At 43.7% G+C, this 27,218-nt stretch overlaps 2 protein-coding genes across 3 annotated transcripts in view; one reads left to right on the forward strand and one right to left on the reverse strand.

Moving 5' to 3' along the window:
- LOC125751690 (ethanolamine kinase 1-like) overlaps positions 1 to 18,022 on the forward strand; it is a 37,690-nt gene extending 19,668 nt beyond the window's left edge. For both annotated transcript variants that reach the window (XM_049030848.1, XM_049030849.1), the window contains exons 6-8: positions 1,366 to 1,526; positions 10,620 to 10,693; positions 16,092 to 18,022. In XM_049030848.1, the coding sequence (XP_048886805.1) occupies positions 1,366 to 1,526; positions 10,620 to 10,693; positions 16,092 to 16,161 (305 nt within the window). In that variant the 3' untranslated portion in view covers positions 16,162 to 18,022. The remainder of the gene's footprint in view (positions 1 to 1,365; positions 1,527 to 10,619; positions 10,694 to 16,091) is intronic.
- A 5,008-nt stretch (positions 18,023 to 23,030) lies between these two features.
- LOC125704135 (uncharacterized) lies at positions 23,031 to 24,730 on the reverse strand. Its single transcript, XM_048969473.1, has 3 exons — positions 24,665 to 24,730; positions 23,580 to 24,296; positions 23,031 to 23,459 (listed from the first exon to the last, which is right to left on the reverse strand). Exons 1-3 carry the CDS (start codon positions 24,728 to 24,730, stop codon positions 23,031 to 23,033), a joined length of 1,212 nt encoding a protein of 403 aa, XP_048825430.1.
- Between the last annotated feature and the right edge of the window lie 2,488 nt (positions 24,731 to 27,218).

Consider the following 27,218-nt stretch of genomic DNA (forward strand, 5'->3'; position numbering starts at 1 on the left):
GGCATCGGATGCATGGGCGCATGTTTCTGAGGGCTGATCCGTCATTTAGGAGCGACCGAGCCTCCTCATGTAACTGTAACCCGCAGGAAAACAGTGCAATTAACCTGCCAACCAAAGACAGATAATGCAGAAATCAAGAGCTGTTTACCTTAATCTGATTTCAACTGCAGTCAGCAGCAAAATTCCGCAACACAAAAGCATGTCTTGTTCACTTTGATTATTGGTATGAATGTTAAAGGAACTACTGAAGAAAACACTAGATGCAGAGGTAATACAATATGTGTGACTCAGAGGGGTATGGAAAACAAAATCGCAATTAACCAATTACAGCCTTAACCCAAAGAACTGAAAAATATACGCAAAGGTAAACATGACTGCAGAGATTTCTGGCTAAATTAAATCAATAAGAGAATGATTCCCTGAGGTTAAGATCAGTAGTACTATTGTTATGTGCTGTGATATTTCAGGGGGTGTCAGTCTGCCTTACCATGCCACTGGCTCACAGCTCGTGTCTTCGATTGCCTTCCAAAGCTCCATCCCCGGCTGAGTAGCCCATTTACTGCCTGACGCTTCCCTGAGGTTTCAAGTCAGGCTTCGAGATTTAGGGACAGCCTGGAATGAGGGCAGATGGCAGATGGGCATATGGGGGCGATTATGCAAGAAGGGCAGGATATCTCCTCATGCTCAATCAGTGAGCAGCGTGCAGCAAGTCCTGGCACATTTCCGCTGTGTCAGAATGGCCATGCAGATTTGATTTCCTCATATCCACCCTGGAGATGCTTGCTGTTATCCTGTGTGGGTGTGTGCACTTCACGTTTTAGACTGTGATTTAAAACATAATTAGAAAATCCTGGAAGTGTATTTGACATTTTGTCACTATTTCTCATTTTTCTAATTTATTCATCCATACTAATGCCAGAATGCCTTAAATTAACACTGGAAAAACACTACTATCTGACTTCAAAAATGTTGCCTACTTTCAATTTTGGTTCAGTTAATGGTCAAGCAGTTTTTAAACTAGACCAGTGGTTCTCAAAGTCGGTCCTCAGGCCCCACTGCCCTGCTTGTTTTCCAGTTATTCCTGCCCCACACACTGCTGATTACCTGGATCAGGTGTGTTCAGTCAGTCAGAAGCTGAAAGACGTCTGGGACTTGTGTGTGGGGCAGGGATAGCAGGAAAACAAGCAGGGCAGTGGGGCCCGAGGACCGGCTTTGAGAACCACAGAACTGGACAAAGCACAATAACTCTGATTGTAAGGTACATTTACAAAAGCTGCAGTGACACAATTGTAGTGATTGGCCACAGTTAGAAAGGCCTATTCAGCATACAGTATGCTTCATGTAAAGTCTCTTTTTGGCCCATAGGTGTGAATGATGTTGATTATAGCCTTTACCCCAGCCAAGAGCTGCAGAGGGACTGGCTCACCACATACCTAGAGAGCTACAAAGAGTACCAGGGCCAGAAGCCCACCGTCTCGGAACTGGAGGTGCAGAAGCTGTACGTTCAAGTCTGCAAATTCTCTCTGGTGAGTCAAAGGCAGCGTGAAGACGTATCAGAACCCTAAGGACGACACACTCAAGGCGGGGGGCAGAATGGGCCGAAAAGAGCTCAGGAAAAAAGAAAAAGGAAAGAAATCGTTAGAAAGAGATAAGTTGCTACTGTTCTGCTCAAGAAGTACTTGGGATCAGGGACAGATTACGGACCGGGCCAGCGGGGCCGCTGCCCAGGGGCCCTTGGGGTGCAGGGGGCCCGTGGGGCCCCTAGCCCAAAACAATTTGCGACGCTTATCAACAATGTATTTTCGTTTGTTTATTTTAGAGGGCCTACATTCTTTGATCCTCTGCCTACAAGGGCCCCTGACCCTATAGGGAGGGCGTTTGGCTGCCAAGGGCCCTTGAATTGTGGTGGTTGTGGTGGTGGTGGTGGTGGTGGTGGTGGGGGGGGGGGCCCTCGCGAACGTTTTGCCCAGGGGCCCACACAACCCATAATCCTTCCCTGCTTGGGATGCCTGTTTTACATTTACATTTATTTAGCAGATAGGTTTTTCCACACATGTGAGGCAAATGGCAGGCATACAGCTGTCAAGTGAGCTAAGCATAAGCGTGGCTAGACTGAGCTTCCAGTGAACACCCAGGTACGAGTGTAAGCAGTGCTGGAGCAAGAGGCTACACAACATGTTCTAAACAAAGCAAGAACCAAACAAGTGTATTCTACAATTTCTATCAACAGACAAAGTGCAAGTACGGACTTTCAGAGGAGATGCTGTAACGTGGTGTAGGACAACAGAGGTGTTCCCTGAGCAGAGGGGTCTTTTGAATTAATGTTCAAAATTCAGTTTTGCGAACATATTCTGTTTGGGTTTTTCCATAAATAAATGAGAATAAGTAAAGTTGGTTTAAAAATGATGGAGTCAGTGGGTAGCAGCTGTGAACGCCTGTCTAGGTAACCTTTGATACAGAGAGCCTGCGATGTGGTTCCTGCCCATTAACTGACACTTCATCCTTGTTTGCTGTCAGTAGTTCATCTTGTAAGCAGATTCACCAGAATTCAGATTAAAAACCCCTGCAGGAATCATGTCAGATTTTGATGCCTATAGACATCTCTAGTCCAGAAAAAGCTGATATTAAAAATGATGAAAGTATTACATATTAATGAGTGGAGTGAAGATGGTTCTGTATCCAACCCAGGGTGCCATTCCCCCCACCAAATAGAACCTTTAGAAACACAGCTTTCCTTCCTGCTGCCTACCCCTTGGGTAATCAGATATCAGGAGAAAATCAAGTAGAAATGAAGGGAAGGATATTTGACAGGGTGCAGATGTTCGGTGCAGCAGTGTGACGATCCGGTGGCGGTAGGTGACATAATGAATTTGGCACGTTATGACGACAGCAGGTAAAGTGACAGAAAGTTATATGGCCCCATTGGTGGGGGCTGTCCCTGGGCAGTTTGGGTAATTTACTCTAACTCCAAGGCAGGCCTCACTACAGGCCTGGGTCTCGGATGGCTTTCACCATCAGCAGCTCCATCTCAGGCGGCAGGACAGGCGTGTCCAAGTTTGAACATGCACCTATGACACCAGGGTTTGACTGGGATATGTTGGTCCTTCACTACAACGCGCCAATTTGAGACAGCAAAATCCTATTTACACGCCTGGGCTTCAGCAGACTACAGTTAATTGTGATTGAAAGGAGTCGATGGGTTACAAAGTTTGGCACTTATTCGAGAAGTCAGGAGGGAGCCACCACTAAACGTAAAGACAGAACTGCATCCAAATGGCACGTTTGCAAGCACAACTGATGTCCTGTGGTAGACCTTGCATCATGTAGCTAATTTTTAATAATCCAGACAAATTGAATAAGAAGTGTTTGCACTGTATTGCTGAAGTTTATTGAAGTATTGTTGTCCCCCCCCCCCCCCGTCCATCCAGATTGCATTGCTGTATACTGTTATACATTGTCATCTACCAAGGAGTATGGAGGTATAGGGTTATATTCATTTAGTTCCCCAAATGAGCCGTTATTTTGCAACTTTGCTGGGTGAGGTGTATATTTCTGTGAGGGTGTCAGCGGGGGCTCCGGTGCGCCGTTATTAAAGGTGAGGCGTAAATGACAGCTCGCTCCGGCGCGACAGCAGTTAGCCGCCGTCACGACATCGCCGGGGGGATCTCTTCTGACAGGATGCGATCACACCTCATCTTAAGAGCCGTTCTGCGCGTTATTTCCAACTAAATGACATTATTATGACTTCACTGTTGAATCCCAATTCACCTAATTATAACCCAGAGGTCTGTGATTTCTTTTTTTTTAATATATTTTTCATGCCTGCTGTTGGCCCTCTTCAGCTCTCATCGCGAGTCACATGATCTCATATATCTCATTAACATCAGTTCTTCCTCCCAACACGAAAAGCTAAGTGACTCACATATTAATGGCAAAAAATACTTAGGTGTACAGTATGACTTCCCTGTTAATTACTGTCTGATATTCTCAGCCTGAGTTGAGCATGAACCATGCTTCAGTATTGACATGTTGTCCCAGATCCCTGAAACAGGGCGGCCGCCTTTCCTGTAGGACACCATTAGGGCGTCTGGGCTTAGTGCTGCACCTCTGAGTAAAGGGGACAGACCCCCAGTACTCTACATGAAACACGAATACATGTTGATTCAATTATTTACATGTCACTCACAGTCAATTCTTTATTATTGCTCCAAAAAACACATTTAGCAGAGAAAATGAACTGCCTTTGACCGCAATGTTTTTCTTTGTTTAAATGTAATCTGTATCCATGCCTGAACACATAAACAGCAGGCTAAATTCTCCAGTGTGATTTCATTGCTTTACGTATCTATAATTGATTTTGTTATTGTAAGTCTTACTTAGAGCTTGGCTTGCCTCCCTGACGAAAGGGGCCTTCTTTTCCCAGACAGCATTTATTCTTAGGATAAATACCCCTTGTTCACCCGTCTCGCACCAGGATTTGGAAAGCATACAGTCTTAATAAAGAACAGGTGTTTAATAAATGACACATTTTCAATATATTTTATTACCTTCTCTGCAAATATATAAGTTCTGCGAGGGCGATGTTAAACTTCAACGTTAAACAGATTCTGTGTTTTTTTTTTTGTTTTTGTCATTATTTCTCAGCGGGGGGGGGGGGGGGGGGGGGGGGGGGGATGGTGGCCAGCATTTCAGTTCCACCCTGCACAGCTCTGTCTTGTAGACGGCCCTTGTGAGCAAGCAAGTCGACAGTAGGCAGTTTACAAAGATAGATGGGGATACTTTCCATTGCTTGAGTACAGAATGTGAGACACTGAAAATCACAAGGTGGTTTCAATTAAAAACAACAAAAAGTGTATTTAAGTAATAATCTGTGACAGCTGCAGTTAAAAAGCTCCTAGTAATTTCAGTTCTGTATTTTAAAAAGAGAGCACAGGAGACAACAGAGGCTCCCATCCTGAGTACATGATGAGTTATGACTCAGATGGCGCTTTAAGCTTCTGATCTGTCATCGGTGGGCTGTAGGGGGATCTGTGACTCCATACAGCCGCCATTGTTTCTTGGAGGATATCGCGGCACCTGTGGCTCCATCGGTGCCTCTGAAGCTGAATTCTCGAAGCAGGCGGCCCTCAGCTCGTGGGTCACGCTCACCAGATAGAGGGGGGAAAGGGGCCTTCCTCACACCTCTCCCTGTCAGTCACTAACAACACACCAAGGTATATGAGTACCAAGTGCGATAAGATGAGTTTGTAAAAAAGTGTGTCATGTTGCAGGACATTGTGAGATTTGGCAGCCCGTGAAAATCGACCCATCTCCCCCACATCCCCATCCATCCATCCATCCATCCATCCATCCATCCTTGCCAATCACTTTTTCCATCTGTCCCTCCATCCATCCATCCATCCCCCATCCATCCCTCTAAATCACTTTATCCATCCATCCCTCCATCCCCATCCATCCGTTCATCCATGCATCCCTGCCCCCCTCCCTCAGTCCCTCCCATCACTTTATCCATCCATCATCATGCCATCCATCCATTCATCCATCCACCCACCCATCCATCCATCCATCCATCCATCCATCCCTAAGCCCCATCCATCTTTCCCTAAGCTGAGAATCTTCTTGATCAGTCATCATCCATGGAGTGAAACTTGAAAGTAAAAGGTCCTCAGCCTCAGGACCCCAACAAGGCCTCTTTCAAACAAAACAAGGTCAAACATTTTCTAGCCAGGTGCTAGAAAGGTGCCGCCGGCAGGAATGCCTGTCCCGGTAGGGAACTTGGAGAGCAGCTGGGCCCCTGGGAACAGACCGGTGGCGCGGCACTGAACCTCGATGTGCCCTGAGCTTCAGTTATTTTTGCTAGAGCGGTTTGGCAGCAGTCAAGGAAATAAGCAATGGCTGCATGCAGTAAAACGGGAGGTGAAGGGAATCCGGCCGCACTATGGTAACGCATGTAAATTCAATCAGCCATCACAGCTGCTTTCCAGAGCAATGTAGAGCACAGTCTATCTGCATAGAAAGAATGGCAATGGGTAGGTGCCATGTGGTCACCTAGGCTCTGTTAATCCAATCGTCCATCTTCCAGAACAATTGTCCAATGGAGAGCTGGGGAAAGCCTGGATCCCATCCCAGGCAACATAGGGTACATGGCAGAGGGCACTGTCGACGGGACGAGGAATGCATTCCACACACCAAGGGGAGGCGCCAACACACTCACACAAACACAGCGAAAACATGCAGACTCATGCACAGAGTTACAGATATACTCCCAGTAAAGAAACTTCCGGAACAGCGGAGTTCCTCACCCTGCCAAAAATGGCCAGACGGAAAAAAAACACTTTACTGGCCTTATAAAGGAGCATTACATCACAAAGCTGTCGCCAGATTCGGCCTGTTCATCACAAAATGATGCTCTTAGTATCCTAAGGAAATTATATTACATGGACCATTAGCAGCAAACGTGGTGCTTTCCGATTGGCATTGAACATGTATGTAGCTGTGCAAATCCCAGTTTTCACATCAGCAACGTTAAAGGTTCATCCAGTCTGTTAAAAAAAATTCCATTTTCCTTGTTTTTTTTATTATTAATTGTTACTTCCCCTTAATTTGTGGCACACTAAAAATAAGAGTCTAAATGATGGCAAATGAGTCACTGGAAATGAGTCAACAAGTAAAGAGAGACTAATATTTGTTTTTACATGCTTACAAAACCAAAAAGCTTGCTACACTAATAACATACAAACACTCAGTCACACAGTGTTAGAGAACCCCCCCCCCCCCCCCCCCCCAAATTCCTTTTATTTTTTTCTCTGTACCCATGAAGAGTGTAACTCTGCAAATAGATGCTGGATAAATATGATGGAGTTCCGCTCCTCATGCAATGTTTGGGCTCTTCTCTGCGAAAGTTCCATCCCCTCAGCCAGACAGACGCATTACTTAATAACAAAAACCGGAGAAGCACTTAGCCATTTTGCTGCAGGTCATAACGAAATTTTTAAACTTCCAAATCTGAACAACTTTTCCAAAGCAAATGATAATAGAGAGGATTTAAATCTGTCAGAGTCTCCAGCTTGATCGAAGCTCCTGTGTCTCACAGTCAGATGTAGCGTTATCGAGACATGGGTATCTTTACAATCCTCATTGAAAGTCACAAGACATTTTGCTTTAGAATTAGACTGGAGGAAGGTAAATATTAATTCCACATACAATTTCAAGTAACACAAATAATTAAAATTACATTTTAATGCCATACTCGATCAGAAAAAAAAGTTGCTGTAAAAAAGTAAAGTTGCCTATTTATCATTTATCAAGTGCCGATTTATTAGCATGAAAATGTATGGAAAATGTAGCATTGGTCAACGTTAGATTACTAGTATGAACAAAATATATGGCAGTGGTAAAAACTCTTATATAAAACTCTCCACTCTGTCATGGAGCCCGTCTGGGCTGGGATTTGCAGCAGGAAGCTCGCGGCCTCTCCACCACAATGGCTGTTTTGTGTCCCCCTCCCTGCCCCCCACAAATGTCAGTCCTCTTCGCTAAATGCAGGTGCTGTTCTTCATTAGACAGATTTCGGCTGTTGTAATTAAAACAAATGACAGACGAATGTCGTCGTCATACATATAGCAGATGAAACCCATGGGCCGAAAAACAGCAGCAAAATTATTTATGTAAAATAATTGAATTTGGCCCTGACTGACAGCCCACAGGCTCGCTACATCAGCGGCCGTGCTTTTGGAGGGAAACTCTCAACTTGCCGTTGAGCAGCTACAATAGCGGCTCACAGTGGGCCCTGTTATTCTTGGACACCGGTGCGGTCGAGTGCTTCGAGTTACAGCTTCTTCGCCTCCAGCCTCACTGTGCATGGCTACAAGCCTTAATGGCCGGCGTACCACACGCGTGTCTGCTGGCAGAGAGCCCCCGCATCCAGCCTTTGACGTGTGGAGGTTTGTGGTTTAACTCAGATGCTCAGACCACCCCCCCCACCTTTTTGGTTTATATTTCCAAGGCAATTTTTTTTTAGACCATTTTCGGCGCCAGTACCTACAGGTCCCACTGGAGCAGTACAGCCTTTCTGTAGTGTACGGAAAATGGTACACCAGAGAGTCTTCACTGCACTATGAGCAATACATAAAATACATAATAACAATAAAAATATTTTAACAGACAAAAAGATCAGTTAATTATTCATACTATGCGGGAAATTTTAATTAAATTATCTCCGAATAAAAATATGGCAACACTGAGAACTTAAATAATATCAATGCATAGCGAATTGGTTTACAAGCTACAGATATTTTTGTTGAGATCAATACTCTGTGTACCAGGCAATGAAACACTTCCATTTAACATTTCGATTACCTTGTGGCTTTTGCAAGATTTTAATTTGTTTTAAGGAAGGAATTTTTGATGATGTCAATTTCAACTGCACAGAATACACAGAATGAATTGTTTGATCTATTGGTGTGTGTTGAGAATATCTTATGATGTACTTCTTTCTTTGGAAAACCTTCAAATGTGATTATTGTGGTATGCTTGTGATTATCCTCTCGTCATCTGCTTCACATTATTCAATTCAGAAGTTAAGACCAAGATGTAAAGAGTTTCAAATGGATATGCAATCATTCACAAGAAAGGTCGTCATGTAAATGACTGCATTCGGTGTTCAGGGACGGCCAGATTATAACTGCTTGCTGACACAAGGACCAAAGAAAAGTATTTCTGAAAACCTATTGTAAATCACATCTGTGAGGAGAAGGAATTAAGCACCGAAACATTTAATTTCTCATATTTTGATATTGTCTGTATCAAGATATTATTACAAAAAATATCCTTCTTATCATTATCATTTTAATATATCTGAATAAAAACCATACATTTTATATTTGTGGATTTGGGGGGGGGGGTTGTGGGCCTGGGGGTCTTATTTCAGGCACAATGCAGAGGTACACTATGAATGCCGAACAGACAGAAAGGCACACACACACACACACACACACACACACACACATATACAGTCACAGCTACCATTCTGCTCGTTAAGTAAAGCTTGGGTGACTTGGGTGATTCTGTCAGTAACATGGTGGTTCAAGGGCTGGGGACTCTGTGTGTGTGAAGTTTGCATGTTTTCCCCATGTTAGCTCAGATCTCCTCTGGGCACTCCTAGGTAGAGTGTTCTGAATACTTGCAGTGTGCATTTGTCCTACGATGGCCTGGTAATGTGTGTGCTTGTGCCCTGCTATGGCCTGGTAATGTGTGTGTATGTGTCCTGCGATGGCCTGGTAATGTGTGTGCATGTGTCCTGCGATGGCCTGGTAATGTGTGTGCATGTGTCCTGCAATGGCCTGGTAATGTGTGTGCATGTGCCCTGCTATGGCCTGGTAATGTGTGTGCATGTGCCCTGCGATGGCCTGGTAATGTGTGTGCATGTGTCCTGCGATGGCCTGGTAATGTGTGTGCATGTGTCCTGCAATGGGCTGGTAATGTGTGTGCATGTGTCCTGCGATGGCCTGGTAATATGTGTGTATGTGTCCTGCGATGGCCTGGTAATGTGTGTGCATGTGTCCTGCGATGGCCTGGTAATGTGTGTGCATGTGTCCTGCAATGGGCTGGTAATGTGTGTGCATGTGTCCTGCGATGGCCTGGTAATATGTGTGTATGTGTCCTGCGATGGCCTGGTAATGTGTGTGCATGTGTCCTGCGATGGCCTGGTAATGTGTGTGCATGTGTCCTGCGATGGCCTGGTAATGTGTGTGCACGTGCCCTGCGATGGCCTGGTAATGTGTGTGCATGTGTCCTGAAATGGCCTAGTAATGTGTGTGCATGTGCCCTGCAATGGGCTGGTAATGTGTGTGCATGTGCCCTGCTATGGCCTGGTAATGTGTGTGCATGTGCCCTGCTATGGCCTGGTAATGTGTGTGCATGTGCCCTGCTATGGCCTGGTAATGTGTGTGCATGTGCCCTGCTATGGCCTGGTAATGTGTGTGCATGTGCCCTGCGATGGCCTGGTAATGTGTGTGCATGTGCCCTGCTATGGCCTGGTAATGTGTGTGCTTGTGCCCTGCGATGGCCTGGTAATGTGTGTGCACGTGCCCTGCAATGGCCTGGTAATATGTGTGTATGTGTCCTGCGATGGCCTGGTAATGTGTGTGCATGTGTCCTGCGATGGCCTGGTAATGTGTGTGCACGTGCCCTGCGATGGCCTGGTAATGTGTGTGCACGTGCCCTACGATGGCCTGGTAATGTGTGTGCCTGGCACCCCGTCCTGCATGACCCCTTGCCTTGTGCCCTACGTTTCTTAGCATTGGCTTCAGGGACCCCCGTAATCTTGTGCTGGATTAGTGCTTGGACATTAATGAACAAACAATAATATCACCAGTCTTTTATGGGGAAAACTGAATAATAAAGGGCTAGACTTGAGCACCACTGAGCATAGCAGACTGCATATTTTCAGCCGCATACACCTCCTTAAATCAGCATGCGGCTGTGAAGTGGAGTCTCAGGCTGCCACAGTAACCCCTGCAGCAGGACTAATATCCCAATACCCATGCGGTCCGGTGTTGTGCGTTCCTGTGTATTAACAGGTATCCTTAATGCCTCTTCCTTATTTTCTCCCCAACCAGGCTGCACACTTTTCCTGGGGCCTCTGGGCTCTTCTCCAGGCCAGATACTCTGCCATTGACTTTGATTTCCTACGGTAAGTGATCTGCTACACCAGGCACCGGATAAAACCCGGCCTCACCTTGGCTTCTCCATTCCTGGTATCTCAAACGTTAATGCATGGTGAAGCAGCACGTCTGCAAAAAATATAAAAGGAAAAAAAAGCCCCGTCGATTTCGTTTTCCTCCCGGGGGATTCCAGTAACCCCCCCAGAGGCGATACATTTCCATTCGGCGACGGACATTATGCATGACTGAAGAAGGCCTGGCTGCTTGGGAGAGCTGCGGGATGCAGTCGGGGCCAGAGCGCTGGTGCCAGCCAGGTGAATCTAACTTTTAAAACAGCGCTGTGGCCCTTTAGTGGAAGCAGCGTGCTGAGTCGGTGAGCCTGCCTGTGCCACAGCCCGGAATCAGCCTTCGCCTCCCTCTCCAGCGCTAACACGCTAATTCAACACCGCTGGGGCACCCGTGCAATCTCGGGTCCAGCATTTACATTAATTGTTAATGACAAAAGCAACCTTGACTCGGTGTGGTTTCCTGCCCGTGTTTGGATTATTGACAGAACCTCCTTCTGTCCCCTGAGGGGCGCTGCGGGCCTAACGTGCACAAACAGTGCACATATTGTCGTTTGATTGGCCCTCGCTGTCGCTCATGCCCGGCCGGCACGTGTGCTGCGGGGTGTCGCTTCCACAACAGGAAAGAATAAAGCCAGACTCAAGCCATAGGAAATCCATCAAATATGCAGCTCGAGCTGCGCCTTTCAAAGTTTGCTTCCTTGCCATATGATCTCTATAAACCAAAGGAGTGCTGGCTCCTTCGCCGGCCGGGAGGCGCCCGGGGCAGTGCATAATGAAAGACAAACGCCAGTGACAATGGAAGGATTGCTGAGAAGAATGGAACCCTCCCCAACACACACAGACACACACCGCACCACCATAGTAGATATCTGTATTTATTATACATATTTTTCTAAGTGTTTCATGGGTTTGGCAAGTCGGTAATTATTTAACAATTTCGGGCTTGTGTGACAAAACCCATTATTTTGGAATAATTACATGGAAATGCCATCAGATGTCAAGTGCCAATTCTGCATTTTTCAAAAACAAACACTGCAAATGTGCACAACAGCTTTTATGGTTAAATGATATAATTGCTCAGACTGCGTTGCCAAGGTTTTTTTTGCAGCAGTTAAAAAAATATTCCGGAACTTTCAGTTACCTCAAAGAATGATGGAAAATCCCCTACCTTTAAAACCGTACCTTTAAATCACTGGCAAACTCATTTTTCGTTTGTAGTGTATGTGCAAAAAATGATGGTCTTCACCTTTTACTTTACTGACAATACAATACAAAATACTACTGTCTTATTTCTGAGGGATTAAATTGTCCTGGCAGAAAATGATATGCCTTTCAACATTTTTCAAAATAGTACCTTATAATACATGGTTTTAAAAAGTTTTCTTTAATATGTTTTCAAATCTGTTAGTGTGTAATTGTAGCCACACATTTGTGTGCAAGGACATTAAAGCCTCAAAACCCAAAACTTTGAGTTGTAGGGCAGAAAATACAAGAATAAAATATAATATAATGTAATAAGTAAAATTAAAAATTGACTGATCCAATTTTAAAAATGGGCTGTTCAAGTTCTCAAAAACTATTCCAATGTGAAGAATGAGAAACGCAACTATGATAAAAAAAAAAAAACCCAAAAAACTACTACTGTCCTGTGCAAAGAAGCCATAAACTAACTCTTTGTCTATATAAATTAGTTTCATTTTTCTCTGGGTAGATAATTTTTAATAGCAAACTGCAATTTGTAAATCAACCTTGAAAATACAAAAATATTAGGCCAAGTTTCTTCACTAGAAGAATGAAAGGAAACCGTCGTTGCATCTGTAATAAATTATGTTGCTGTAGACATATGGCAGTCATTCAGCATGGATGCTTCTGTGGGCCCTGGGCGGTCTGACCCTGTTTGTACACACTGGAAAAGCGTGGGGCCTTAACTTGGACGCAGCCAAGGATGGCTGACAGCGGTAATGGCAGTGAACTGAGAGGGCTTTTTCAGACCCGCAGACAATCCCTTATTTGTGTTTATCCATCCATTTATATATATGTGTGTCTACAACAACGCAAACTCGTCACAAAAAATAAAGTTCATGCATTTCCTTGCCAAATGCCGGAGTCAGAGACGCTGCATAAATAAGCGCTCAGCCGAATCCTCGCGTCTTCGTCTCCCACCAGGTCTGTCCTAGTTTGCTTAGATAAAAGGGAGAACCCTGGACACTCGGTGCCACGAGGCTTGTTAAAAGGTTTTAATTACTGTATGATTTACTGTGTGCTCCTTCTGTAGCCCCAAGGGTTCCTCATCGTGTGAGGGGCCCTGTTGGTTTTATTTCATGTTCAGCGTTAAACACAGAATATTTATTGAAAAAAAGAAAGATAAACAGGTTTTTCTTTCTGATTAAGAAAAGGACACCTCCCGTTTTATGAAAGAATACACAAAAATGCACTCACTAAGGGCTCATCTACACTATCAGCAGATTATGAAAAAGGTACCAAATGTTAAAAATCATTTTTGAGAAATTAAATCCATGCCCATGCAGGAAAAATACCTGTCTTATTATTTTTTGTAATGTTCGTCTTGAACAGCCCGGTTAATTGTGGTTCTAACTAAATTATTTCCCATTATATTTTCTTCAGCAATATACTGCTTATGCTACATAACATATGATCATTTGCTTATTACATGATGCTGAGGGAATGGTGCTGTTATGCAGAGCAATTCCAGGATAGGAGCATTTGACTTGATATGCTCTTCAGTGCTTTAATGGCTGGAATGAATAGAAGGAGACACATTTCTGTTTTTTTGGTACATGATGAATTGTGGTTGTAGAATTCCAACAGCCCTGGGCAACCCCATAATGTAGCATTTCATAATAATAATATCTAAGTGTAAAGAGAAGGACTGAAATTAAGAAGGACTGAAATCTTTTCTTTAATCTTAAATGACACGTATTAAGAATCACCCACATGTTACATGACACTGTAGAGGCCTCTTATGTGTTGGGTGAGATAAGGATGCTATGTACTGATAACATAAGAACATAAGAACTATACAAACGAGAGGAGGCCATTCGGCCCATCAAGCTCGCTTGGGAAGAACTTAACTAATAGCTCAGAGTTGTTAAAATCTTATCTAGCTCTGATTTAAAGGAACCCAAGGATTCAGCTTGCACTACGTTATCAGGAAGACTATTCCATACTCTGACTACGCGCTGTGTAAAGAAGTGCTTCCTTAAATCCAGCTTGAAATGTTCTCCCGCTAATTTCCACCTATGGCCACGAGTTCGTGTATTTGAACTAATGCTGAAGTAACTATTTGGTTGAACAGCATCCAAACCTGTTAGAATCTTATATACCTGGATCATGTCCCCCCTCAGTCTCCTTTGCTTGAGACTGAACAGATTTAGCTCAAGTAACCGTTCCTCGTATGACATTCCTCTAAGACCAGGAATCATTTTTGTGGCCCTACGCTGCACCTTTTCTAAGGCCACAATGTCCTTTTTAAGATATGGTGACCAAACCTGCACACAATATTCTAGGTGAGGTCTCACCAAGGAATTGTATAGTCTTAGCATTACCTCCCTTGACTTATACTCCACACACCTGGAGATATACCCCAACATCCTATTGGCCTTTTTTATTGCTTCCCCACACTGGTGAGAGTGGGACATGTAAGCATCAACATACACACCAAGGTCTTTTTCATGATCAGCTACCTTTATTTCAGTGGGACCCATAAAATACCTGTACCTTATATTTCTGCTCCCTACATGGAGTACCTTACATTTGTCTACATTAAATTTCATCTGCCAGGTATCAGCCCAGTCACTAATTAAATCAAGATCCCGCTGTAGCTGCTGAGCCGCTAATTCAGTATCTGCTACACCACCCACCTTGGTGTCATCTGCAAATTTCACCAGTTTATTGTATATATTGGTATCTATGTTAAGGTTGATTGAATGGTTCAGGGTCGTAAATACTGTACAGGAAACAGGCAGCCACAATAATTACCTTCAGAGAAATGTCCCTCCATATTTTTACGTTTTTAATTAGGTACCTTACGTTACTCTCCATTTCCTTTCTCATATAGGGCAAAATAATCTCCCGGTTATAGAAACAGAGAAATAAATCATAGAGTATTCTTTTGGTCAGATTTACAGCTTACATGATAATAGACCTTTGATGCGTGGTTCCTTAATTTTCTCATATTTTCTATAAAAATAAATGCAGTTAGAATAACTAATTTATATTAAAGGATTTCAGCCTTGATGTCATGCAGAGATTTCATTGAGACCGGCTGTTTGGGCTTATTGCTGTTACCTGCCTTCTTATTTACATTTGTGATGCATTTTCATCTTTATCTGATGTCTGCAATGGAATTCTATAATCACACATAGGTTAGATCTCTTTTTCCCTGCAACCATCTGTTTCCTGTAGGCTCTTCCTGTTTCTTATTTAATCACTCACTGCTTCACTTTTATCTCTCCGTTCATTACTGACATTTTGCCAAATTCCACCTTAATCTCGCACCTAATTGTCTTTTCCCCCCACCCCCCTGTATTAAAGTGTTACCCCCACCCTCTACTCCGAAGCCGGTTCCCTTTAAAGGAAACCGGGTGAATTAAAAATTGTAACATAATCATCTCCTTTTTGTGTCTGAGCGGAACTGCTTTCACACGACACAACTTAAACCAGCCCTTAATAATGCGCATTAGATGAATAATGCTTTAACCCCCCACTGAAAGCGAGTGTCATGGCAACATCCCACATAAATGTTAATGAATAACTTTTCAAATCAAAGTCTTACGCTGAGTTCACAGGCAAAGAAAATATTTAAAGGCACTCCTTCCGGAGCTTAAAAGTCCCTCCCCACCTATTCAGCCCACACAGCCCTTACCTCACTTGACGTGACATGACAGGCTCTGGTTCATGGCTGATCAATGGCGTGCTGCTGAATTTCAAATAACTCAGGTGTTGCACTTTTGTTCATCTCTGTGCATGGAAAAAAAAAATAACGTGACAAATAGCAAATGCAGTCCCTGGTTTCCTGGTGAATTGCACCATTAAGTCCTCCCTCCGCTGCATCTCAGTAACCTTTAAAAGACGGGTATGTTCTCTTCTTCACACTTACCTTTGGATTTTAAAATGAACTCAACCAGGGATAATGATCAGCTAGTAATATAGACATAGCAGTAAACATGCATGGAACATCCAATATGCTAAAGTCTGGATTGTGAATGTAAAAGCATTTGGAGCTGGAGTAAGAGCTGGGTTAGATCACTGCCCCGCTAGACGCTGCACAGAACTCATGTGCTCCTATGGATCCTACACAGTCTCAGGTGCCTGCTAACGCTGTGTGCTGTCTTTCCAGGTATGCTGCGGCCAGATTCGATTACTACTTCCAAAAGAAGGGGGAGTACATGGCCATGAAACTGCCTTGAGATGCAGAGGAAGAACAAAAATACAAAAATATACTAATGGAAATATCAAAGTGTTGGGTTTGAATCTGTTAACAGCATTTATTTTGAATCATATGCTTGATAATTCATTTGTAACTCAGTTTTTTCCATGTAACAGAACACATAAAGAATATATACATACATATACATACCGATCACCCATGACATGAAAACCACTGAAGGGTGAATGGCACCCTTAGCAATGCTACGCACGTGAACAATCAGTTGTTGTAGTTGATGTGTTGGAAGCAGGAAAACTGGGCAAGTGTAAGGATCTGAATGACTTTGACAAGTCAAATTGTGATGGTTAAAAGACTGGGTCAGCAGTGGATAGTACCTACTGAAAGTGGTCCAAGGAAGGATAACCGATGAACCAGCGAAGGGGTCATGGGTGCGTAAGGTTTGCTGATCCCCGTGGGGAGCAAAGCTATACCATCTGCTCCGATCCCTCAGGAGAGCTACGGTAGCACAAATTGCTGAAAAAGGTTAATGCTGACTATAATAGAAAGGTGTCAGAACACACAGCACACTGCGGCCTGCTGCATATGGGGCTGAGTAGCCACAGATCAGTTAGATTGCCCATGCTGACTCCTGTGCATCACCAAAAGCACCTGCAATGGCTATGTGAGCATCAGAACTGGACCATAGAGCAATGGAAGAAGGTGGCCTGGTCTGATGAGTCATTTTTTTCTGTTACATCATGTGTGTGGGGAAAAGGACACCATGATGCACTATGGGAAGCAGGCAAGCCAGCAGAAGCAGGGTGATGCTCTGGGCAATGTACTGCTTGGAAACTTTGGGTTCTGGCGTTCATGTGGATGTTAGTTTGACGAGAACCACCTACCTAAACATTGTTGCAGACCAAGTCTACCCCTATATGGTAGTGGCCTCTATTCAGCAGGATAATGCACCCTGCCACACTGCAAAAATTATTAATAAATTGTTTGGTGTTGACATGGCCTACAAATTCCCCAATTTCCCCAAGTGTCAAACTGATCAAGCATCTGTGGGATGTACTGGACAAGTAAGTCAGGTCCATGGAGGCCCATTTTCTGTAACTGCTTATACTATTGAGGGTCATGGGGCATGCAGATTGTGTTTCAGAGTACCTGGAGGAAACCCCATGATGGGAAGAACATGCAAACTCCACACACAGGACCCTGCTGGACAGTCAAACCCCAGTCCGACAGGTGTGAGGCAGGAGTACTAACCACTGCACCACCATGCCACCCAGCTCACAACTTACAGGATTTGAAGGATCTGCTGCTAATGTCTTGGTGCCTGATACCACAGGAAGATTTCAGAGGTCTTGTGGAGTCCATGCCTCGACACATCAGAGCTGTTTTGACGATGTGAGGGAGACCTACACAATATTAGGCCGGTGGTTTTAATGTTATGGCAGATCAATGTGTATATGTGTATATGTACACAAAGACTAAAAATTAACATCAAGAAAACATTCTTCACTGTGGTTTAAAAACCTCAGGAAAACACATAATAAATTTTAGCTCCAGTATGATTTTTTAACATCTTGGCTGTTATTCAGATATGTTTTTAGCCACAATGAAAATCAAGATAAAGCTAATTTGGCAAAGTGACATTCCTAGCAGTCAAACATATTTTAATTATTTCCTTATTGAACTGGGCAGCGTAAAATCACAATAATAAAGCTAAAATAGAAAAAACTTCATCTAAATGGAAAAAGGGAACCATAATTTGCATTTTCATGAAAACTGCCATGCACTATTCATAGCAGTAGCTGTAGACATTATTTGTTCTTTAAGAGGGAAAAATGTTCCTTGGCAACTTTAATGCAGCATAAATAAACCTATATTAACAGAAATGTGTGCTGATATTTTATAGCAATAACAGGTTTTTAATTGTGTCTTCATTCCTATCACACAATTTCTTTAGATGTCACATTAAAAAGCTAGAACATACATCTTAATGACAAATACTGTGCAAAATCCCACTCTACTGTGAAAATGTCTTGAAATATACATGTTTAATTGCTTTGTTTAAGCAATTTTTGAACAGTATGTAGACTGTAGGAAATGTAAGTGTATTTGAACCTCCCAAAAGGCTTTGGAAGATTAATTTTACATTAGGCATTTACATGTAAGTAACAGTTTTATTACCTATTGTAGCAAATAGTCTGTAGGGTTTGCAAACTATCCCAAAGCTTTTGATGTAGCTAATTTTATGTTTATAATGTAATAATATAGTTTTGACGTAAGATTTTTGCGTGAGAATCAGAAAGTGTGTCATGCCAGATGCGTGAGAGATGGCAATCCTGCTGTTAGCAAAGAGCAGCATGTTATAGTGAAGATGATGTAGTGTTGTTAGCAGAGAGCAGTGTGTTGCAATGTTGGTGATGCAGTTCTATTAACAAAGAGCAGCGTGTCGCAGTGATGGTCATGCAGTCATGTTGGTAGAGAGCAGCGTGTCATAGTGATAGTGATGCCAGGCTGCCTCTGACAGTAAGTGTTAAGTCCCATGGTTCTCTCACCCAAATGGCTTCAAGGTCCAGCAGCTGTCGTGGTGAGATGGATAGTACTGCCTATGAGGAACAGACATCCATCCGTCCATTTTCCAAACCACTTATCCTATTGGGTCGCGGGGGGTCCGGAGCCTATCCTGGAAGCAAGAGGCACGAGGCAGGGAACAACCCAGGATGGGGGACCAGCCCATTGCAGGGCACTCTCACACACCATTCACTCACACATGAACACCTACGGGCAATTTAACCACAGTTTTTGGACTGTGGGGGTAAGACAGTGGCACTGTTTGGTCACTGATAAATAATTTTTATTCTGTATATTACATGTGCTGTGATGTTACCTGAGATAGCAGGTCTGGATTTTTGATTAAACAATAGAGCCTCTTGTGAGCAGGGAGCCCAACTGAGAATAAACAATTCAGAACCATCCCAGTGGAAGCCGTCATAATCTAAACCATACCATTGTGCCATACAGGAGGAGTGAGACTGAATTACTTCAAACTGAAAGCGATTTAGTAGAATACGTCAAAACATATACTAACATCGTAATCCGAAAAACAGCGCTGTGTTTTAGTAGTGGCACATCTTCCAGGGGTGAAAATGACTTACTGAGTTTCTCACACCTTTCTTATCCCGTTTTGGCAGGTATAGAAGAAAGAAGTTCATTTTTTTTGACAAAATGACATAAAATCAGCAGATGAGTAGACCTTTAGACTCCAATCATTTGTGATTTTGTTCTTCCATGAATAAAAAAGAAACACCAATGACATCATACTTACAGGGGCCTTCACATGTATTCTGTAAAAACGTATAATAGAAGTTCCTGCTGGGTTTTATAAATGGGAAAAACACTTAACTTAGAAACCATTGAACTGGCAGGAGATTACTTTCATTATAATCTAATTTTTTATATATTTCAAGTTTCCAGACTTTAATTACATAGTCATAGTTCAAGAGCAACTATAATCTTATATGTGTTGTACACAATCATTCCTACTGCCTTTTACTGACATCCGAGGTTTTCTTTTTTCGTTTTCATTACTGTTTCATTGTTCGCTTCACTGTTGCCTATAACAAGTAATATATGGACTCGTTTGATCTTTTTAGCATCCAGGGCCCAATATGACCGCAGCAGATGATTAAAGCTGAGCCCCGGTAACCGCGGTGCCATTTCAGCCCTCCCCGTTAGACCTTGGTTTGCGTGTTCCCTATCTCCACACACTTCCTTCAGCTCATAAACAGATTACTGAGTTACGGTTATAAACAAGCAAATGCTGCCTATTGAATCTTCACTCAACAACTCTTTGTCTCAGTGAAACGAACACCTTGGTAATACAAATGGAGAATTTAATCAGTCAACCATCCTTAAGTTCAATACTTGAATAACTAATCCTGTATTAGTTGTAACAAATCACATTAAGAAGTTGTATTGACCTTAACAATGGCTCTGACTTTACCGTTTTATTATGACCCAGCCAATTTTTTTCAAAATTAGCCAACAAACAGGAATAAATATCACATTATACACATTAAAGGATTTTCTACAGTAGCCTTAAGATTGAAAAGTAGTGGCATTCCGGAATATAAGCTGGTTTACAAAAGGTGATTAAAGTTTTCTTTTGAGTTTTTATCCAAAAAATACCTTTAAAATCAAGGTTACATTATAAGAACATAAGAAATTTACAAACGAGAGGAGGCCATTCGACCCATCAAGCTTGTTTGGGGAGAACTTATCCAATAGCTCAGAGTTGTTAAAATGTTATCTAGCTCTGATTTAAAGGAACCCAGGGTTTTAGCTTGTGCTACACTAGTATTATTATTATCCAGCAACACGTGACTTGAAAAACATTTTAAACACACCAAATACTACAGTTCTTAAATATACATTAAAAACACAATATAACCCATACTAACATATGGCACTATTTACACAATTATCATAAGTGAGATTCAGATTCCTCTCCTGGAGCTGATACCTTATCGTGGTGGAAGGGTTTGTGTGTTCCAATGATCCCAGGAGCTAAGTTGCCCAGGGCTTTATGCCTCTGGTAGGGTCACCCAAGGCAAACAGGTCCTGGGTGAGGAGCCAGACGAAGTGCAGCTCACCAGACCCCTTATGATGAGTAAAAACATAGATCCACGTTTCCCCTCACCCGGACATGGGTCACTGAGGCCCCCCCCTGGAGCCAGGCCTGGGGGTGGGGCTCGATGGCGAGCGCCTGGTGGCCAGACCTGCACCCATGGGGCCTGGTCGGGCACAGCCCAAAGAAGACACATGGTTCCCCTCTCCAATGGGCTTACCACCTGTAGGACGGGCCAAAGGGGTTGGTTGCAGTGTGAGTTGGGCGGTAGCTGAAGGCGGGGACCTTGGCGGTCAAATCCTCCGCTGCAGAAGCTGGCTCTAGGGACATGGATGGATGAAGTTTCAGATGGACAAGCTAATATATATTTGTATAAGAAATATTTGCCCAACATTTTTTTGAATTTCAAGTCAATTTTTAACATCATTAATATTAAAAGACTTGAGTCAAATTAATAGCAGCTTCTTATAATTTTGAAGTTAAATACACTTGAAGGTAAATGGTGGCATACTGTAGGAGAGGTACGTCTGACCTAATTCACATTAATTAGGAGAAGCGTAAGTGTGATGATAATTACAAAGGCTCTTTTTACAATGTACATAGAATGACTTATTTTATAATTCTGATAATGAGCCCTTTTATCCTGTTCAAAATTCAAATTTATGAGGCCACAGCTTTGTAAACTAAACTATCCCAGGCATCTATTCATTACAGAGAACATTCATCATATTCGTCATATATCAACCAAATATATATAGTATCTGAAATATTAATGCAATTTTATTCATATACATTTTTATTATTAATTGTGAAAGTTGTTGATCATTAACATGATACAACATATCAACATGATGTAATGAGAGACACATTAATATCGATTTTAACAAGCTGAAAATGCAATTTAGGCAGCAAGGACTTGTAACCTGCCACTACAGTAGACCTTGGGATATCATTTTATAATACTTTTACTTATCTAAGTTTAATTTAGAAAATCACTGCAAAAACAGTAAAAACAGGACTGCTGCCTATTTTGCATCAATATCAAACTTCCCCTCCCCGGCTATAACAGTGTATCCTGTACTGCACCTTCAGCCTTCTCATGTACCTTCAAGATGACAAAGTTTCCTTCAGATCTGCGGCCCTGACAGCATGATCTCTTTCACAGGGACTCCCTGACATTTCTTCTGATAATATTCTGACATTGCACCTCCCTCTGAAGGTAACAAAGGGACTTTGTTCTTGCTATTAAACAACATGATTGTAGTTTATACAGGTATGTTAACAATAAGAACTTATCGCCGTTGCCTTTGACGTCTGAAAAGGCACAGCCTGTCATACGTCAATACAATGATTTGTAGTTTGGTAGTTAAAGATTATTATATTTTATTATATATATTATATATATATTTTGATAGCAAATAAAAAATATTTTCTTTTGAGATAAAATAATAATAATAATTTGTGTAGGGTGGGGGTCGTGTTTGGGTTCAAAAGTGAATCACCCAGCAGTAGGAAATGATTTTATAAGACAACGACTCCATCATCCATACTGTACAGGGTACAGAGCGTGAGATTTCAAAGTATCTCTAATTAACATCAGTCTTTTTGACTAGAATATGACAGAGAGATGGATAGAATGACACAGGTAAAGAGATGGTGGACAGTGGAAGAGGAGATGAATGTACCAAGCTTTCATTCTGCCTTCCACTACCGCCCCGAGCAAACCTCGTGCTTTAAGCAGATGTAACATTTTGGGTTAATAATAAAAAGCACTACATAAGATCTTATTTATATCCATTTCCTCATTTCATATTCCTGTCAAGCACAAATAGATCATGCTGATAAACAGTAAATGAATAGAAAAAGTGACAAGCAGATAAACTAAATGTATGCATGCACAAATCTGTTTATCATCACCTTGATTTTTTTTTTATCCAAATTATTAAAGTACTTGGATTTTTAAAAGAGTCTTTTATTCATGGCGGAATATTTTATTGTTTAACTAGAAGCAGCCATCACTTCTGGTGCTGAGCCAGGAGGTGATATACGCTACATGTCATCAGTTGGTTTCGTTTCCAGTGAGTATGGCAGCATGAGGCAAACCTGGCTGGAAACCCAGAAGAGGAGACACTGAAAAACGTTCTCAGCATGTGTGGGGAGCCGCTTTGCCAGTAACATCCTAATCAGATAAGCATGTTCAAACCGCACAGTAGGCCACCTACAGGCTTGAGAAAACACAGCGCCTCTGACGTGGGCGGTGGGCGGGTGGCTCACGGGCGGCTGGTAGACGGCTGGGCAGCGGACTGGTGGCTGGGCAGCGGGTGAGTGGCTGGCAGGCGGCTGGTAGGCAGCTGGGCAGCGGATGGCTGGCTGGCAGACGGCTGGGCAGCGAACTGGCGGCTGGGCAGCGGACTGGCGGCTGGTAGGCGGCTGGGCAGCGGACTGGTGGCTGGGCAGCGGATGGCTGGCTGGCAGGCGGCTGGGCAGCGGACTGGCGGCTGGTAGTCGGCTGGGCAGTGGATTGGTGGCTGGGCAGCGGGTGGCCGGCTGGCAGACGGGAGGCAGCGAGCGCCTAGGCAGCAGACCGTGGATGGGCAGCTTGAGGGTGGGCAGGTGACTGGGCAGTGGGTGTTGGATGGGTAGCTGGGTGGCCGGTGGATGGATGGCGGGTGGTTGGGCAGCGGGCGATGGATAGGCAGCTGGCGGTAGGAGGGCAATTAGGGGACGGCAGCTGGCAGAGGATGGGCAGCTGGGCAGTGGAAAGGCGGTTGGAGGTTGGGCAAGTGGCTGGACAGTGGGTGGGTGGCTGGGCAACGGACTGGCGGCTGGGCAGCGGACTGGCGGCTGGGCAGCGGGTGGGTGGCTGGACAGCGGGTGGGTGGCTGGTAGGTGGCTGGGCAGCGGGTGGGTGGCTGGGCAACGGACTGGGGGCTGGTAGGCGGCTGGGCAGCGGACTGGCGGCTGGGCAGCGGACTGGCGGCTGGGCAGTGGGTGGGTGGCTGGGCAGCGGGTGGGTGGCTGGTAGGTGGCTGGGCAGTGGGTGGGTGGCTGGGCTGCGGGTGGGTGGCTGGTAGGCGGCTGGGCAGTGGGTGTTGGATGGGTAGCTGGGCGGCCGGTGGATGGATGGCGGGTGGTTGCTCAGCGGGCGATGGATAGGCGGCTGGCAGTAGGAGGGCAACTATGGGGTGGCAGCTGGCAGAGGATGGGCAGCTGGGCAGTGGAAAGGCGGCTGGAGGTTGGGCAAGTGGCTGGACAGTGGGCAGTAGGCGGCTAAGCAGCAGACTGTGGATAGGCGGCTTGCGGGTGGGCAGATGGCTGGGCAGTGGGCGGCGGATGGCTGGCTGGGCGGCCAGTGGATGGCTGGTGGGTGGCTGGGCAGCGGGTGATGGATAGGTGGCTGGCGGCGGGAGGGCAGCTAGAGGGTGGGCAGCTGGCAGCAGACGGGTGGCTGGGCAGAGGAAGGGCGACTGGTGGTTGGACAGGCAGCTGGGCAGCGGGCGGGCAGCTGGTGACCAGGCCAACAGGTGGGTAGGCAACTAGGGATGATGGCAATGTTTGATTCCTTATACCAAGCCTTCATCAAGGGTCACAGGAGACCCAGTGCAAATACGTACCAGTCAGGATCAATCAGGTCAGAAACGTTAAATTATCTTGCTTTAACGCCCTAAGTCCAACTTTTCCTCTACAAATCATTGTGGATGATATCAGCGACACACTTATAACATTCTGCCGTTCGTTTAGCGACATCAGGTTCCCCAGCGGCCCAGCGGGCTGGTGCCTGTCAGGGGCTCCATAGTGTCACCCGTCTTCTCTGTGTGTTTCGGCACTAACTGGGAGCACAATTTCAACTCCAGGCAACGTCTACTGAGCAGCATTGAAACAAAGAAGGGCCCTAACTATGTACCGCGTTTCTGCAGCTGCCTTTTTCTTGTACTGCCCAGTTCTTCAGTGTGCTGTGCAGCTTGCGCATGTGCAGCACAGCTGTTGTAATGCGTGTCTCTCCTCACCATCGTCCCAGACATGCAGGCAGCATGCGCGACTGGCCACACTGCTAACCTCAGAATACCTCTGACTTTCTACATCCTTTATTTTGTTTTGTTTCCTTTAACTCACCCCCATCCCTTGAAAATGTGTGGCTCCCTCAGCCCCCACCCCGACAGACTCTCCATGGAGTACATTTCTGTTTACAGTAAAGCAGCCATTTACATAAATATATTCCGAAGGAAGAAAAAAGCAAAAAACGCGTGTCGGTGTGCAGGAGGTAGCCTGAGCGCATGCTAATCCCCCGCAAGGCGGCCTCCCTTCGTGCGTGTCTGCACCTCTGCTTTCATGTTAAATTCATGGCCCTGGAACGCGCCCCAGCCAACACCTCCTATCCTCTGCGGTGGACGTCTCTTGCCGTGCCACTGCCCCTGAATCACTTATGATTTAATAAGGGGAAAATTAAAAATCCATACACTTCCCCCTCCCTGCACACCCCTGATTAGGACCAGATAAAGAGTTTCACAGACCCACGGTAGATTTTACACCAAAAAACATACACATCTCCTACCACTCAGCTCAGAAGTCAGAAGCTCAAAACACATCTTTGGATTCCTTTAACTAAAAGACCTGATCTCACAGAAACATCACAGAACACAGGAGCTAAATAAGGCTGGGAAAAAACTGAGTCTATGGTTTGCCGGGACATGAAGAAGGACATGAAAATGTGATGGCCAGATGCAGTACAGTAACATTAACCAGTGTGGCCATGGAAGCCATTGATCTCAGAGAAACGTGAGCAGTGAGGTTCTCTGCAGCTCGCTGGTCCAGTCCATCCGCATACAGGCCTCAAGCACAGATTCCAGAATTGGCAGCATCATCAACAAAAACACAGCAATCATGGCCTAAACATGCCAAGAGTCTGAGAAGGACACATTGAGGATAAACATGCACGTCTCCTTCTATTGACTGAATATTTTTCTTGGTTTTTTAAGTATTATTACTTCGCTATTCCATTTTTTGCTTGATTAAAGATCTTCTGACCACATTGGATATGTCTCACATTTGTGAAAAATGCATGAATTACTAATTAATGAGATTTTCTGGCAGCATTTACATATTCATGGGGGTGTGGCTGAGTAATTGGGACATGCTTGAGAGGTTTGAGGTTTGAGAGGATGACACATCCCTAAAAGCCACCTTTTATTTTGTTAGTTGTTAGTTTAGTTTGATTCTTCAAAACATCCAAATAGTCAGGGTGTCCTTAAATGTCCATTACATACTCACTCATCCCAAGTGGAACGCAGCCAAATTCTGCGACAAATAAGTACATGACAGAAATCCAATGAAGTGAGACAATATATAAAATTACATTTTTAAAAATAATATCCTAAGTGCATTAGTTAAATATTTATTTTGCAATCCTGCAAACTCATTACTACTCACTAGTTCATAGACTGCAGAATTCTGTACATAAATTGGGAGCAAGTTTGGCATAACTAACAGGGAGACACACATACATTAAAATGTAAAAGCTTGATTATGAAACTTTGCAGCAAAGTACCCCAAGTTTCAAAGCAGTAGATGTGCTTGATGTGTTAACCAAGTTGTGCCTCATCGTTCAAGCCACTGAATGAAGAAAAAAATAAAACAGCCACATTTAGCAGAACTGTTTATTAGTTTCATTGAGACATTATTTCTCACAATTGGAAAATAAATGAATTAAGTGACTCCAATAACAACCAAACACAGTGTTTTGGAGACCAGGTTTGGACCTATGCATACGATACTAATTTAAAAATTTAATATTTTGAATATGACCTAAGAATTTCATTTAAATATCTGCATATAGATATAATAATAAAAAGTGAAAACACTTCTAAGTATACACAATTGTAATTATAAACTTAAGCACAACAGTTTATACAACAATATGTTCACTCACCAAAATACTTTTTTTAACATAGTTGCAAAATAAGCATCAACACTTACCAGACCTTTCAGAGAAATGTTTATGTAGAAATCAGCCAACTTGGCCTGCACTGCACTGCACTGCACTGCATGGATGTTTTAAAGCAAAAAAAGGCTTCATGATTCTCTAAACTCATTGATCATTTATTGAAAATTTCAAGAATTAGAGGGTGGCCATAATATCGCAATGGTTCTTTTTTCTTTTTTTAAAACGGCAATTTATTTCAGGGGAGAAGACAAATTAAATTAACACAAACAATAAATTGCCACTGAATTCATTCGGTCATGGTAAACAAGATAAGTTTTATTACAAAGAAATGTACTTTTAAAAAGCTGTAGGCAATTCCATGCAATGGGACATTTACACGGGACCTGAAATTAAAATATCAGATGTGTAGCATTAGTAGCCAAGGTACAGAAAGGTATGCTGGAAAAGAAAATTCAGCCCAACAGAAAAGCGGCCAGCACTTGGAATGAAGTTTTAATTTAACCTTGCGAGACTTTTT

Source organism: Brienomyrus brachyistius, chromosome 11 (genome assembly GCF_023856365.1).
Source record: "Brienomyrus brachyistius isolate T26 chromosome 11, BBRACH_0.4, whole genome shotgun sequence".
Classification (NCBI taxonomy): domain Eukaryota; kingdom Metazoa; phylum Chordata; class Actinopteri; order Osteoglossiformes; family Mormyridae; genus Brienomyrus; species Brienomyrus brachyistius.

Excerpts from the sequence above, each read along its gene's own strand:
- LOC125704135 (XM_048969473.1), bottom strand. The coding sequence starts at position 24,730 with ATGCGCAAGCTGCACAGCACACTGAAGAACTGGGCAGTACAAGAAAAA. Across the intron at positions 24,297-24,664 it reads AAGGCAGCTGCAGAAACGCG|TTGCCTACCCACCTGTTGGC; the intron begins GTACATAGTTAG and ends CATCATCCCTAG. Across the intron at positions 23,460-23,579 it reads AGTCCGCTGCCCAGCCGCCA|CTGCCTATCCATCGCCCGCT; the intron begins GTCCGTTGCCCA and ends TCCTACCGCCAG.